The following is a 13,585-nucleotide window of genomic DNA, read 5'->3' as shown; positions in this document are numbered from 1 at the left end:
GAATAGTTTCGTATAATCTGAGGGCAATTTAGGCTAATGAAAAGTTTTTATTGGAGTTATCCAGATAAATAACTCTACCTTCTTAATTTTACTTGAAGAGACTTGGCCTAATTATAATTTTTCTGTTATCAGGAAAACAATTCACTATTCATCGTGTACCTGCTATGTGCGGGGCACTGTGCTACTCATTGAGGATACAAAGATAATTTATCAAGAAGCATGTATTAAGCACATACTATGTGCCAAGTACTGTGCTAAAGGGATACAAAGAAGAAACAAACATAATCCCTTCCCTTAAGAAGCTTACATCCTTCTGCAATCTGGAATAGAATTACTAGCTGGCTACAATTAATATAACATTTTAGTCTTAGGTCATTTAACGTATGGACAGATCACTCTACACACTTCAATAGTCCCTAAAGATGTCACTATTTACGAGAGTAATACAATAATTAAAAGTGCAGTACAATACAATAATGACCTTGAGTCAACAAAGAGGTTAACTTATGTTCAGAATAGGTAAAGAAGGCAAAGATGTAATACATTTTAGAAAGATTTTAACTAAAATAGTTCAAATAAAACACATTTTGATGCTTAAAAAGATACATTTATCTGAAAAATTCACATGCCTAAAAAATTCATTTCTCAGTGGTGCTGGATAGATGAAGGGTAATTGTACATTCTTGTTAACATACAATTTAGATAAAGACTTCTTTTTTTTTTTTTTTTAAGGCAATTGGAGTTCAGTGACTTGCCCAGGGTCATACAGCTAGTAAGTGTCAAGTGTTTGATCTGAGGCTGGATTTGAGCTCAGGTCCTCCTGACTTCAGGGCCAGTGCTATATCCACCGCACCACCTCGCTGCTCCAATAAAGGCTTCTTATCATGAAGTCTTTGCTGCCTTTTTTTTTCTTTTTTTGGGAAGTAATTGGGGTTAAACGACTTGCCCAGGGTCACACAGCTAGTAAATGCCAAGTGTGTGAGATCAAATTTGAACTCAGGTCCTCCTGACTCCAGGGCTGGTACTCTACCCACTGCACCACCTAGCTGCCCACATAAACTTGTGTTTAAAAAATATTTTGATCGCTGTATTTTAATACATTTATTTCCTTTGTAATCTTTTGTATTTTATTTTGTGCTTTTAAAAATTTTTTCTCAGAAAAGACTTCACCGTGTTCCCAGAGGGGTCCATGGCACAAAAGAAAATCTGATTTACATAATGAGAGCAAAACAATTCCTTTTAGAATATATTTTAATCATGGCTATAGAAAAAGGTACTAGAAATAGGTATTATGCCTTAACATGGTACTGTTATGTCAAGGAGCCTTTTATAGATATTATTTCCTTGAACTTTTTATCCCTATGTGGTTAATAGGACAGATACTACTGTCACTATCTTCTTAAATACTTTTTTTTCATAGTTTTATTGTATAACAATGCATTGGAACATCTGAACAACTTAGTATCTGGACTTCGCACACAGCTGCTGTTTTCTCCTTAATTTCTGTTACTAGAGCAATTTGTCAATATGTTGAAAAAAAATAGCATGCATGGGGCAGCTAGGTGGCACAGTGGATAAAGCTCCAGCCTTGGAGTCAGGAGGACCTGAGTTCAAATCCAACCTCAGACACATGACACTTACTAACTATGTGACCCTGGGCAAGTCACTTAACCCCGAATGCCTCACCAAAAAAATGCAAATTATTGCATTAGTCTTTCTAAGGCATACACTGGTATAACAGGAGCTTTTGTCAGGGACAGCTAGTCTAACTTCCAAACATTATGTACAATACATTCACTATGGGTTCCACCCACTGCAGCTTGACAGGCTTGTTTTGTAGAGGTGTGGAGGAAGGAGTGTGAATCTCAAGAAGAGAAAGAGGGAGAAGAAAATAGCATGGGTGCCTTGGAAAGAGGCATCTCAGTGCTTGCCTGAATATATTGTTGCTGCAGATCCAAGTATTGTTGATATTCTTTAATAGAAATAATCTGGTGAAATCCCATAATGGGGTCTTCATCTGCCTTTAGCTGTTTCACAATCATAGAATCCACAGCTCTCAGGAGTGGGCTGGTGCTTCTGTGCTGTGTTGCTGGGTGGTGTTTTCTGAAAAAGAAGGCTAGACAATTTTTCCATGATGGTTGTTTTGCCTTGGAAATGCTTCCCACATAAAGCAAGATGTATCAATGTATATTGTCCTGATTGAGTTCTGTCATTATCAAGTAGCTGGTGGTAATGTTGAACAAAGCTGGAGCCAATCTGCTCTCAAATTGGCTTGTCACCCATTTTGGATCCTCTCCCAATGGGCTGACACAATGGCAGCAATAGTGGCAGCCGCAGCCTGTCACTGTCTTCCTGATGGTAAAGCTAAAATGCAGAATGATTGTATCATATTTAAATATAACTTTGACTTTTAATATGTATTATACAGTATAGGATTATAGGATGTATAGGAGTTAATATACTTTTGTGTTTTGATTCAAAGAAGAAAAGGAATTGTGTAACGTGAAAATTTGATTTTTAAAAAATCCTAATATTTATCGTAGGGCTCCATTTATTACAACCAAGATGGCACTTCTTGGTATGAAGGAGATTGGGTCTACAATATCAAAAAAGGATGGGGCATAAGATGGTATGTATAAACGAAACTGTTTGTTATAGTAATTGTGCACAATGAAGCATATAACATTCCACACTTAAGATTTCCTCTTCCTTAACAGAAGAACTTGTATTTTAATATCAATTATCTGAAGCCAATATTGGTCATTTTATTTAATCTCAATTCTATTCTCTTGTGTGATTTTTTCACTTACTTTATTGAAGGCTTCCTTATTCTGCTTTCTTTTCTTTTAATTAATTTGTTCAAGTCTTCCCATGTTTTTCTGAAATCCTCATTTTCATTATATTCACATTACAATAATAAATTCATATCACAATTTCTCTAGCTATTTTCCAATTGATAACTACCATGCTTTGTTTCAGCTCTTTACTACTGCAAGAAATGCTGCTATAAATGCTTCTATGTACATGGAACCTTTCTTGCTGTCAAGTAATGGTATCACTGGATCAAAAGATGTAGTTTAGTAACTTTTCTTGCATAATTCAAGATTGCATGGTTGAAATAATTCACAACTTCTTAGATTTGTAGTATCATAGATTTAGCACTGAAAGGGTTAGAGACCATCTAACAACTCCCTCATTTTTACATATGGTAACTGAGAACTAAAGAGGATAAGTGACTCGTCCAAAGTCACACAGGTAGTGGTATAAGTGGGTTTTGAACCCAAGTCCTTTGGTTTCAAATACTACTTTCTTTCTGCTATAGCGTCCTACCTCTCACCAGTAGTATAGTAGTGGAACATGAGGACCCACATTGCTTCATTGAGCAATGCTTTCATTCGCCCATCATATGGTATACATTCATAATGCTCTGCTGGTATCTGATTCTTCCTTCCTGTTAGAGATATTGGGCAAGACAACTGGAAGAGGTCTGTTAAACACAAATCTGAAATCCAGACACTCCTGGCACGTAACATTGCATGAGAGCCTAACTTCAGCAGTGAGCCCCCCAAATAAGATTCCAATGTAGCTGTTAACATATGGAAGTTTTTTTTTTCTAATAAGCTGCCAGTTGAAATTGTGCCCTCTTTAAAGCAACCAGAGCAGTATACTTTTTTTCATTTGTTTCAGTCTCAAGGGTAGCTGAGCCTTGTTTAATTGCTTCCATTTCATACTCTATTTGATGAATTATTCCCTGAGGGCTCCAAGCAATGACACCATTGTTATCCTGGTTGTATGATATTTGTCCAGAACTGGCAGAGCTAAGGCTTCCTGCAGAACTGTGGGATCAAGTGCTTATCATGGTATATGGTATAAGTTGTTGGTCTAAACCTATTTTCTGCCAAATTGCTATACAGTTTTCCTAAAAATCCTGTCAAATAGAGTATCCTTATATGGGTAGTTTCCCCCAATTATCTATTTAAATATCTAGTAGTTTATACCAACAAATCAATCTATCAATGTTGGTGTAATTGTTATATTTCAGTTGGTTGTTATGTGTAAGAACAGCCTATCTTCTGTATGTTGGTCACAGATGCCTTTGATTATTTGCATGTTCTCTGAAAATTTACTTGATTTTAGGCTGAATCTATGAAGCATAGAGAAGCTATATTCTAAATGTTAAGATGTATATTTTTATCCATGTAAAATCTTAACTATTTTTAAGCAGTATTGTATATATCAGTTTAAATTTGGTTACAGCTTTTTTTTCTTCCTTATCACTTTGTTACTTTATCATTCCTTAACAAAGTGAAATATTATGGTCCCCAGGATGGCTGGCATTTCATTGTATTCACATGTCTATATATTCAATTTAGATAAATAAATAAATCTTCAAAGTGTTGGAATTCTTGGATGGTGGTGAGGTGGAACAAGTTGAGAGAAAAGACTTAGATGCAAATATTTATCTTAGATGCATACTTATGACTTAAGCTTGGACTTTAGTACTTTAAAATGTGCAGTTTTATCAATATGGGTAGTCCCTTCACTGGTGCAAAAGTATTGCAGCTCTTCTCTATATTAATTGAGAAGTTTTCATGAATTTGTGGCCAATATGACAAAAAAAAAATCCATCAACAAACCTCTCTGATCTTAGCTAAGGAAGTTTTTAGATGACTGTCCATTTCAACTTGGCAGGGCCTACAAAAACTTATAATCTATTGGCGTAACTTTTAAGAACCCAGGGTCACATCTGTACCATGATGAGATACTAGAGAACAGGAGTTCTTAACTTGCAGTCCACAGACCTCTAAGGAAGAAGTTCCCAAATTTATTTTGCCTACCACCCCCTTTAAAGAAATTGCTTAGCGCCCCCCTGGAAATCTATTTTCTTTAACCCTTTAATGTTTTATTTAATTAGTCCTTTCAAAAATATATAAATTTTTTAAAAATAATAACACATCTTAAATTTAATAATTTACTGTAAATTTGGGGGTGGGGGAGTTTCCTGCATTGAAATTTTGATGACACAATATTGTGTCATGGAACCATATAGTATTGTATTGTATTGTAAACAAGTCATCATAGGCACATATTCTTGCCTATGCATGCTGGACTTCCCAATAATGCACAACACACTCACCTGACAACACTTGCTTGTTAAAACCTGTAGGCAGATTTGACCACTGATTGGTTATAACTTGCATTTTGTGTGTTTATTTGGAAAATAATGTGATCACTATGACTTTAACTCTGTTATATAACATATGAAACATGTATGAATGGTTTTTCAAAATTTTCTCCTCTTCTCTTCTTTCCTCATGCTTCTACTACCCCCTTATTTTTATGTAACACCTCCGAATCGCACCCGAGACTACTACTACCCCTACCCATCATTTCAGTGCTCCTCAGAGGCAGCATCACCTACTTCAGGAACTTCTGCAAGGGATCTATGAATAGATGCCAGGAGGTTATTTATTTGTTTTTAATATTTGACAACTGTATTTCAATATAATTGGTTTTCTTTGTAATCCAATGTATTTTTATTTTATGCCTTTAAAAACATTATTTTGAAAAGTAATCCATAGGCTTCACCAGACTGCTAAAGGGGTCCAGGACACAAGAAAGTTTAAGAACCCCTGCACTTGAGTAAGGTTTTTTCAGGAGTGTATGTGACGATACCTTGATGCCTTTTAAAAATCTGATTATTTTTGCCTAGTTACATATCTGGAAATATTTATGAAGGTCAGTGGGAAGACAACATGCGCCATGGTGAGGGAAGGATGAGATGGCTGACAACTAATGAAGAGTATACTGGTCAGTGGGTGAAAGGCATCCAGGTACTATACTAATTAAATTTAGCCAATGTATATATTGTTAAAACTTAGCATGTGATGGCATACCCAAGGTCCCATTCTAAGGTTAGAGTTTGCCATCTGTAATACTCATTGTTCTTATGGTCTCTATAAAAGTTTAAATAAGATCTCAGCATCATTATTAATGTCCTAAAAACCAGTGTGAATGCAGGCTGACTTCCTTGAGTATCCCTAGAACTGCTGTCATAAGAATCTTTTCCTGAGTCCAGGATCTGACACCTTACATCCGGGTTTTCAACTAAGCCCTGACAATATTTACCCAAGATGAGTTTCCATATTTGTTTGGTAGAGATGAATTGTGGCAGAGTGGAAAGGGCACTGGCCTCAGGGTTATGAAGAGTTGAATTCAAGTCCTACCTATTACAAATACTAGTTTAGTGACCCTGGACAAATCACTAAACTTCTTAGTGCCCCAGGGGCCTCTCCAAGACCATAAGATGCAAAGCAGTTATTGATCTTCACTGGTAGAGGTAGTTTCCTCTACCAATAACAGACCTGGTTCCAAAAATTTTTGATATCTAATTGTGGGATGGAAAAAAATGACCTCTTTGAAAATTCCTTCTAATCATTTTCTTTATTTTTAGAATGGTTTTGGAACACATACTTGGTTTCTAAAGAGAATCCCTGGCTCTCAGTATCCTTTGAGAAACGAATATGTAGGAGATTTTGTAAATGGAGATCGTCATGGTCATGGCAAGTTTTTCTATGCCAGTGGTGCAATGTATGATGGAGAATGGGTTTCCAATAAGAAGCATGGTTTTGTAAGTAGACTTGTGAAAATCACATTTTGAAAACAAGGCATTTCAAACATAATGATAGATATACTATTTGCCTCCAAGTATTAAACTATATCCAGTTGACATAAGAAGTTATTGCTTAAAAGATGTTTTCAAATACATAAAAAAATCTTATCAACTTAATCTTTTGAAAGAATGAAGTCTGCTTAGTCATGTGATTGCAGTTTACATCCTATTTAAAAAGCTATGTGCTTTCCTTAGTATACAGCAATTATACTTTATGCTTTGTGGTTATTTGGAGAGGCATCATGGATGGTGTTGTAGAAAGACCAATGGCCTGGGACTCTGGAATGAGTGCTCTAACTCTGGCTGTGCCAGTGATAACTTTTTAAACATGGGCAAGTCACTTAACCAATCTTTTAGGGTCTTGATTTCCTCTTCTCTAGGGATTGTGGACTAGAAGAGCTTTCAGTTCTCATCCAATGCTAAAATCCTTTTTAGCTCTATAATTCTAGTAGTGGTGATATCATTAAGTTGATCCCTCCATATGTTCTTATATCCTCTTACAAGAAAGTTCTTTCTCATCTCTGGGAATTTTCATTGGTTGTCCCCTATGCCTGGAATGCTTTCTCTCCTCATCTCTCCCTTCTGGCTTCCTTCAAGTATCAGCTAAAATCCTACCTTCTATAGGAAGCCTTTCCTGATCCCCTCTAATACTAATGCCTTCCCTATGCTGAATATTTCCAATGTTTATAAGTTGTTTATACATAGTTTTTGCATGTTGTCTCCTTCATTAGACTGTGAGTTCTTTGAGAGTAGGGACTGTCTTTTGCCTTTCTCGTATCCACAGAACTTAGCACAAGGCTTGGCACACAGTAGGCGCTTAATAAATGCTTATTGACCAACTGATTGACATAGCCCATGTATTTGGTTTGTGTTGGGCATGTGGGTATGGCAGAACAAAATTAACTATAGAGCCCCTGGCCTTTGCACCATGTTTTATCCAGTTGGACTAATTAACCACAGATTAAATGGCATTGAACTTGAATATGTGAAAAATAAGCATCCTTCAATCTCAACATATAACATACTATCACCGTAAGTTAAAACTAAATTAAAAGTTGAATAAACTATTACACCTTAGAACACACTTGAAAAATACCTTGACACAGTCATTAATATTTTCTTGATTAAACTTACTTAAGAATGAAAAAAGCTATTTCTTTTCTTTGTAGGGCAGGTTAACATTCAAAAATGGACGTATTTATGAAGGACAATTTGCCAATGACCACATAGCAGAGTTTCCATTGTTTCAAATTGATGCAGAATGTAACTCCATCGATGACAGTACTTGCCCAGAACCTACATGTAGTGCTGGTAAGAATCATAAAACATCAATGGAAAAAAAAAATCAACCCACTTTGGTACCCAAATGTTTACCTGCCAATATACATGTAATAGGTCAAGGGAGCAATGCTTTTCTTAATAACTGATTTCATCTAAATCACTTGCACACACTTGTCCAAGATTCACAAATAAGAACACTTCAAAATATTTTATATTACTTTTCAGAAAGCATAACATGATATTTTTTTTTATTTGATAGATATTATCAGAAAACTTGATGGCAGTGAAAGCAATTCTGTGTTAGGATCAAGTATTGAACTTGATCTGACTTTGTTGTTAGATATGTACCCTCCAAAAGACAGACCTGAAGAAAAGAAACAGGTAAAACATTATATATTACATCATCCTGTTCATAAGTTTTTTCTATTTAAATTATATAGTTATTGTAATTCTTCAGTTATGAAAAATGCTTTCTTGAAAATTTACTATTTAAAAAACGCAAAATATCAATCTAGATACCATCGAGATTAACCATGCCAGAATATGCCTGAATACCCTTGAAATTTTCCAGTTCATCAAGACCAATTTTCAATTCTTAGATGCCACATCTACAAGACCAGTCTTTTTAATGGCCTATACAACATTTCAATTTAAGGCAACAAATGTTTATGAAGTACTTAGTATTTGCAAGGATCTGGTCAATTCAGTTTTTAAAATCAGGCAAACTCTTTATCTGGGTTAACTGATGTTTTGACTAAATTGTCAAGACCAACCTGATTGTGCACATGGACCTGACCACGTAAAATAGGGACTTAAGCAAAGTTTCTTAGGTGTCTCCCATATCTTCTTTGGTCAGTTCCTCCTTATGGGGACTCAAAGCTCTTTTGTTGCTGTTGGCAGAGAAGAAAGAGATCCTATCCATTTATTGACATTTCAGTGTTAGTCATTAGTTCCTTCTGGGAACTTAAGGGGTCCTTATTTGTGCTTGTTCCATCCTGGTTTTCTCCCCTCTTAATATCAGATCTCCTGTTAGGGGGCGTGGAAACCATTGTGAAATGTGCTCGGAGCTTTTAGAGAATTTTGGTTTCCATGTGGGAAAGAAGTTTTGAAAGCAGAAACCATGTTGGGGGAGGGGAGGAGGGGCTAACTCAGGGACAAGCTGGCCTCACTACATGACAGGATAGTCCAAGATATTTTCTTCCATATTGCTTGTATGTTTTCACTGTACTTCCTTACAACTGCCTGAAATTTCACCATATGAAGATTTAAGTCACTAAGCCTTGTCTTCTGAAAATACGACTATAGCTGGTTTAGGGGCTATCAGTCATTGCCGCTGTAATGGGGGACTAACCAATGAGGGCTCAGCCCTTGGAGCTTGTGAAGGGTCGTTCATGGAGGGGTTTGGCAAGCCTGCTTCTGGCAGCATGCAATACCATGGAATGGAAGACCACTTCCCAGTTTTCCCTCTTTCCTCTTGTTGCGTGGTGAAGAGGGGCCTTTTAATTGGCCGCAGAGCAGAAACTGAAGTTGAATATAAAAACCTGCAGGGAAGGAACTCACTTTTTCCTTCTGTTGGCCAAGATGTGTAAAGACAACTCTGAGCTCCAGAAGGCCACAGTAGCTCATTGCTTGAGGCTACACGTTGTGCATTTCAACTTTTTCTTATTAATTTTTCAGCATTTTCTTATTGATTTTGAATCTTGGAGGCTCCATTGGATCTTTTTTAATTTCCACCATCTGAATAGCTCTTTATTTGGCTGTAATATTAAAAGCCACTCCTTGCTGAGATGGTATGTCCTGCATTGACTGAGCTGGGGCTAGTTTATCTGCAGCTCGAGCTGGCATGACTATAGCTATCATGTTTTTCCTTATTTTGAACTGAAACCAGCCTCTGTAACTTCTTTCCATTGTCCCGATTTTGAAAGTTGAAGTGATAGAATGAGGACTGAGAAAAAGCCATTGGATTCAGCAGTTCAGAGATCATTAGTAAAACTTGGAAAGAGCATTTTCAATTGAGTGGTGAAATTGCAGGTCATATTGCAAAAGGTTGAGAAATGAGTGGAGGAAAGTAAAGGCATAGGTGACTTTTTCTTAGGACCTTGACTGCAAAAGAGGGAAGAGTTATAGATATAGTGAACCTCAAAGGAGGGTAGGTTGGAAATAGCGGTGGCAAAGGAATGATCTTAAAGTGGTGATAGGGAGTAAAGTTCCTTCTGCTGACCCATGGTGTCAAGGGGCAAGAAAGAAGGTGAACTTCATAATAGAAAAGGTAGATCTGTACTCTGTCTTCTAGAGAGAACCAGTTTTCTGTAAGCAGCAGGAGATGGAAAAAAGCAATAGATGAAGAAATCTAAGATGAGGGAAGGTTCATTAACAGTAATGTTGGGTTACAGAGGGACCAAAGGAACAAGAGAGCAGAAGAGGAAATGCATTGTTGAAGGGGAAAGGGATGATGTGAATAGAGCTTGAGAGTGGCAATGGGAAGAGATTTTTATCCTCAGCACATAGTGACTGAATAAGAGGGATAAGAAAAGCAGGAGATGGAAATCCACCACAACATGGGAGAAAAATGACTTGATCAGGGCCCCTACCCTCCAAGGTAATAACTGAGCACTACCTTATTGTCTGAGGGCAGTAGTATCAGTTTCATAACTGGATACTCCAAAGGCAGATGAGTGAGGTATGGTGGCAATGGGTGGAGGCAGTAGAGAGCTCTGTCTGGGTATCTGGGTAGTAAGTAACTAGTGTTAAGGTTTCAAGGCCAGACTGAACTTCCACTTAGTGCCAGCCCTCTGGCCTCATGTGATAGTACCAATTGATGACTATGGTGTCTGGGTCCTTGGAAGATGGATTAAAGTCATGATCAGAACCAGTTCCATAGACTCATCCCAAGATGGCAGAGAATGAGGCAAACCCAGAAGATATCCTGAACATAGAGTGAACACAGTTCCCAATCCTCTAGTGTCTTTGACTCCCTAAGGCTCAGGCTGATGATTCTGCTAAAGATCAAAAGTGAATGTGGAATCTCTTGAGAACAGGCTTCTTGCCACTTGGTTTCCTCATCTAAATAAAATTAAGGCATTCGACTCACTAATCTGTAAGGATGGTCTCTTCCAACTAAAAGTCAAATGCTAAGTGTTACATGTAATTAAAATCCTTTAAGATCCACTTCTAGAACAAAAGATTAATACATCTTTGCCTTATACAGTACATCTAAATTTTTGACCTAAATTAACCTTGCCATCTTTAGATATAAAATACATAATGGTATGGCATTCATCATTTATAGTCAAGCTTTATTGTCTTGGATCTACTTTTTATGTTGTGAACTTTATTAACATCCCAATTGTTCAGCATTTCAGGGTATTTTATAACATTATTCTATTGTTGGAAGATTTCAATGATAGTGATCTTGTACATTAATGATGTCTTACCACAAGAACCATTAAAATGATTCAAATTAAAACAATTTTCTCATTTTAATTACCTTAAAACTGTTCTTTATTCTCTGTCTTTATAAAAAAACATTACTATGCTAAAGAATTTTTATTTCCCTGGGAAGAAATTACCCTCAAATTTGGCAGTAGAATATTTTGGGTGTTGTGATCATGTGATATCATGCACCAATTTGAAACTTGAAGTCTGCCCTATAGATAACAGTATGGTTTATCTATTCACCTTTTATATGTTGTCTTGGCCCTTTAGAAAATAAGCTCCTTGAGGCCAGGGACTGTCTTTCTTTTTGTTTGTATTTGTATCCCCAACTTTTAGCACAGTGCTTGATGTAATGCAAGCACCCTAATAAATTCTTGTTAACTTTACTTGGTTGTTTTTTTAAGTTGACTTAGAAAGAAGGGTAAGTTTGATAATACCACTGTCATTAAAGTAAGACTGAGACAGGTTTCATTTTCTCCCCTTCAGGTAGAATTTGCTGTTTTGAGAAATATTTCAGAATTAAGAAGAATCTATAGCTTTTACAGCAGTCTAGGATGTGATCATTCTCTTGACAATACTTTCCTGATGACAAAGCTTCAGTTCTGGAGATTTTTAAAGGATTGCAAATTTCACCACTGTAAAATAACTCTTGCAGATATGGACAGGGTACTAAGCGGTTAGTATTCATGCCTTTTGGTTTTTTTATTCAAAGTAATAAAATTAAGGTATAATATGGTGTAACCTTGGAATCAATGAGTCCTCCTTTGAGTATTTACTGAGTGACTGCTTAGGAGCACTATGTGAGTGGCAGGTTATAGAAATACAACGATCTCTGGCCTTAAAGAATTTAGAATACAGTTGGAGAGACAAAGACAAGTAATGATAATAATAATAGGTAGCATTTATGTAATATTTTAAGGTTTGCAAAGCAGTTTACAAATATTTTCTTATCCTTACAACCCTGGGAAGTAGCTGCTATTTTTATCCCCATTTAATAAACGAGGAAACTGAGGCAGACAGCAGTTAAGTGACTTGCCCAGAGTCACACAGCTAGCGTCTGAGGCAGGACCTGAACTCAGATCTTTCTGACTCCAGGTCCAGCTCTCTATGGTAGCATGGTGGATAGAAACATGTGCTAAAGCATATGACATGGCAAGTACACGTGACATGGCAGTGAGCAACATGATATATTGTATAATTAAGTGCAAAATTTTACTGCACAGACTGCATATGGTTCAACAAAGAGATAAGTTGCTGAGTAGCCAGGAAAGGCTTCAATGGTGGAGTTGGAGCCCAAGTTGGGCCATGATTTGCATATTAGGAAGTTTTTTAAGGTATTCCTGTTCCAACCGGTGTTGCTGACTTAGTGTTTTCCCTTGGAAATGATCAAACATTCATCTGACTGGGATAGTCCTGGATTAAGAACAATAGAGACAAAAAAGTTGAACAATCTTTACTGAACTACTCAGTCTTTGTTACAGCACCTTGTTACTGACTCATTATTTACTGAGAGAAATGACTTCATTCGATTTTTCTTTGAATGTTGTTGCAGGGACAGGTAAGTTAGAAAGAAGAGTGCTCAAATAGCTTGTTTATTGCAATATTGCTAAGTTTCCCCCCAACTTCCTTTTCTTATTTTAGATAATAATAATATTTCAGTTGAAGAAATTCACTCCCCCTTTACCACTTTGCTACTGAGAACGTTTTTGAATTATCTCTTACAACTAGCATACCACATTTATCACAAAGATTATAAGTAAGTATTATTTTTTCTTTTTTATATTTTTTATCCTAAACTTAATAACTGTCAATAAAATGTTAAAAATAGACACATTTTTGAAAGCTCCTACATAAATCCATAAACTCCAAATTTTTTATCATTTCTAAAAATTTGTAGATTAACTTAAACAAAATGATACAAAATGTCCTACTCACTTGTATCCCTTTCTGATCTTGTGTTTATTTTTAAATTTTTGTTACTGTTATTGTTGCTGCTGTTATTGCTGTTGTTTTAGTTATTATCATCTCATCTCATTTGTCTCACTTTTTTGATGAGGTTCAGATAAAAACTGCTCTGGGATGAGTCTCTGATATTGTTCATTGAAATTTAGGATTCTCTGGACTCTTGCACAGGAGGATCAAATAACTGTTATTTTGTGGTTGAATAAAAGTATTAGGATATGATCTCAGGCTCTG

The 13,585-nt window shown here is 36.3% G+C and overlaps 1 protein-coding gene and 1 pseudogene across 2 annotated transcripts in view; one reads left to right on the top strand and one right to left on the bottom strand.

The window, feature by feature from the left end:
- LOC114052341 (radial spoke head 10 homolog B2-like) overlaps nucleotides 1–13,585 on the top strand; it is a 61,867-nt gene that overhangs the window by 10,600 nt on the left and 37,682 nt on the right. For both annotated transcript variants that reach the window (XM_027874895.1, XM_027874894.1), the window contains exons 5-11: nucleotides 2,544–2,629; nucleotides 5,714–5,834; nucleotides 6,455–6,631; nucleotides 7,843–7,984; nucleotides 8,214–8,335; nucleotides 11,876–12,065; nucleotides 13,031–13,145. In XM_027874895.1, the coding sequence (XP_027730696.1) occupies nucleotides 2,544–2,629; nucleotides 5,714–5,834; nucleotides 6,455–6,631; nucleotides 7,843–7,984; nucleotides 8,214–8,335; nucleotides 11,876–12,065; nucleotides 13,031–13,145 (953 nt within the window). The remainder of the gene's footprint in view (nucleotides 1–2,543; nucleotides 2,630–5,713; nucleotides 5,835–6,454; nucleotides 6,632–7,842; nucleotides 7,985–8,213; nucleotides 8,336–11,875; nucleotides 12,066–13,030; nucleotides 13,146–13,585) is intronic.
- LOC114051959 lies at nucleotides 1,766–2,283 on the bottom strand (annotated as a pseudogene).

The sequence above is a fragment of the Vombatus ursinus genome, unplaced genomic scaffold (genome assembly GCF_900497805.2).
Source record: "Vombatus ursinus unplaced genomic scaffold, bare-nosed wombat genome assembly UNPS02014807.1, whole genome shotgun sequence".
NCBI lineage: Eukaryota > Metazoa > Chordata > Mammalia > Diprotodontia > Vombatidae > Vombatus > Vombatus ursinus.
Note: the sequence above shows the minus strand (reverse complement) of the source record. Positions and strands in the feature narration are given on the sequence as shown.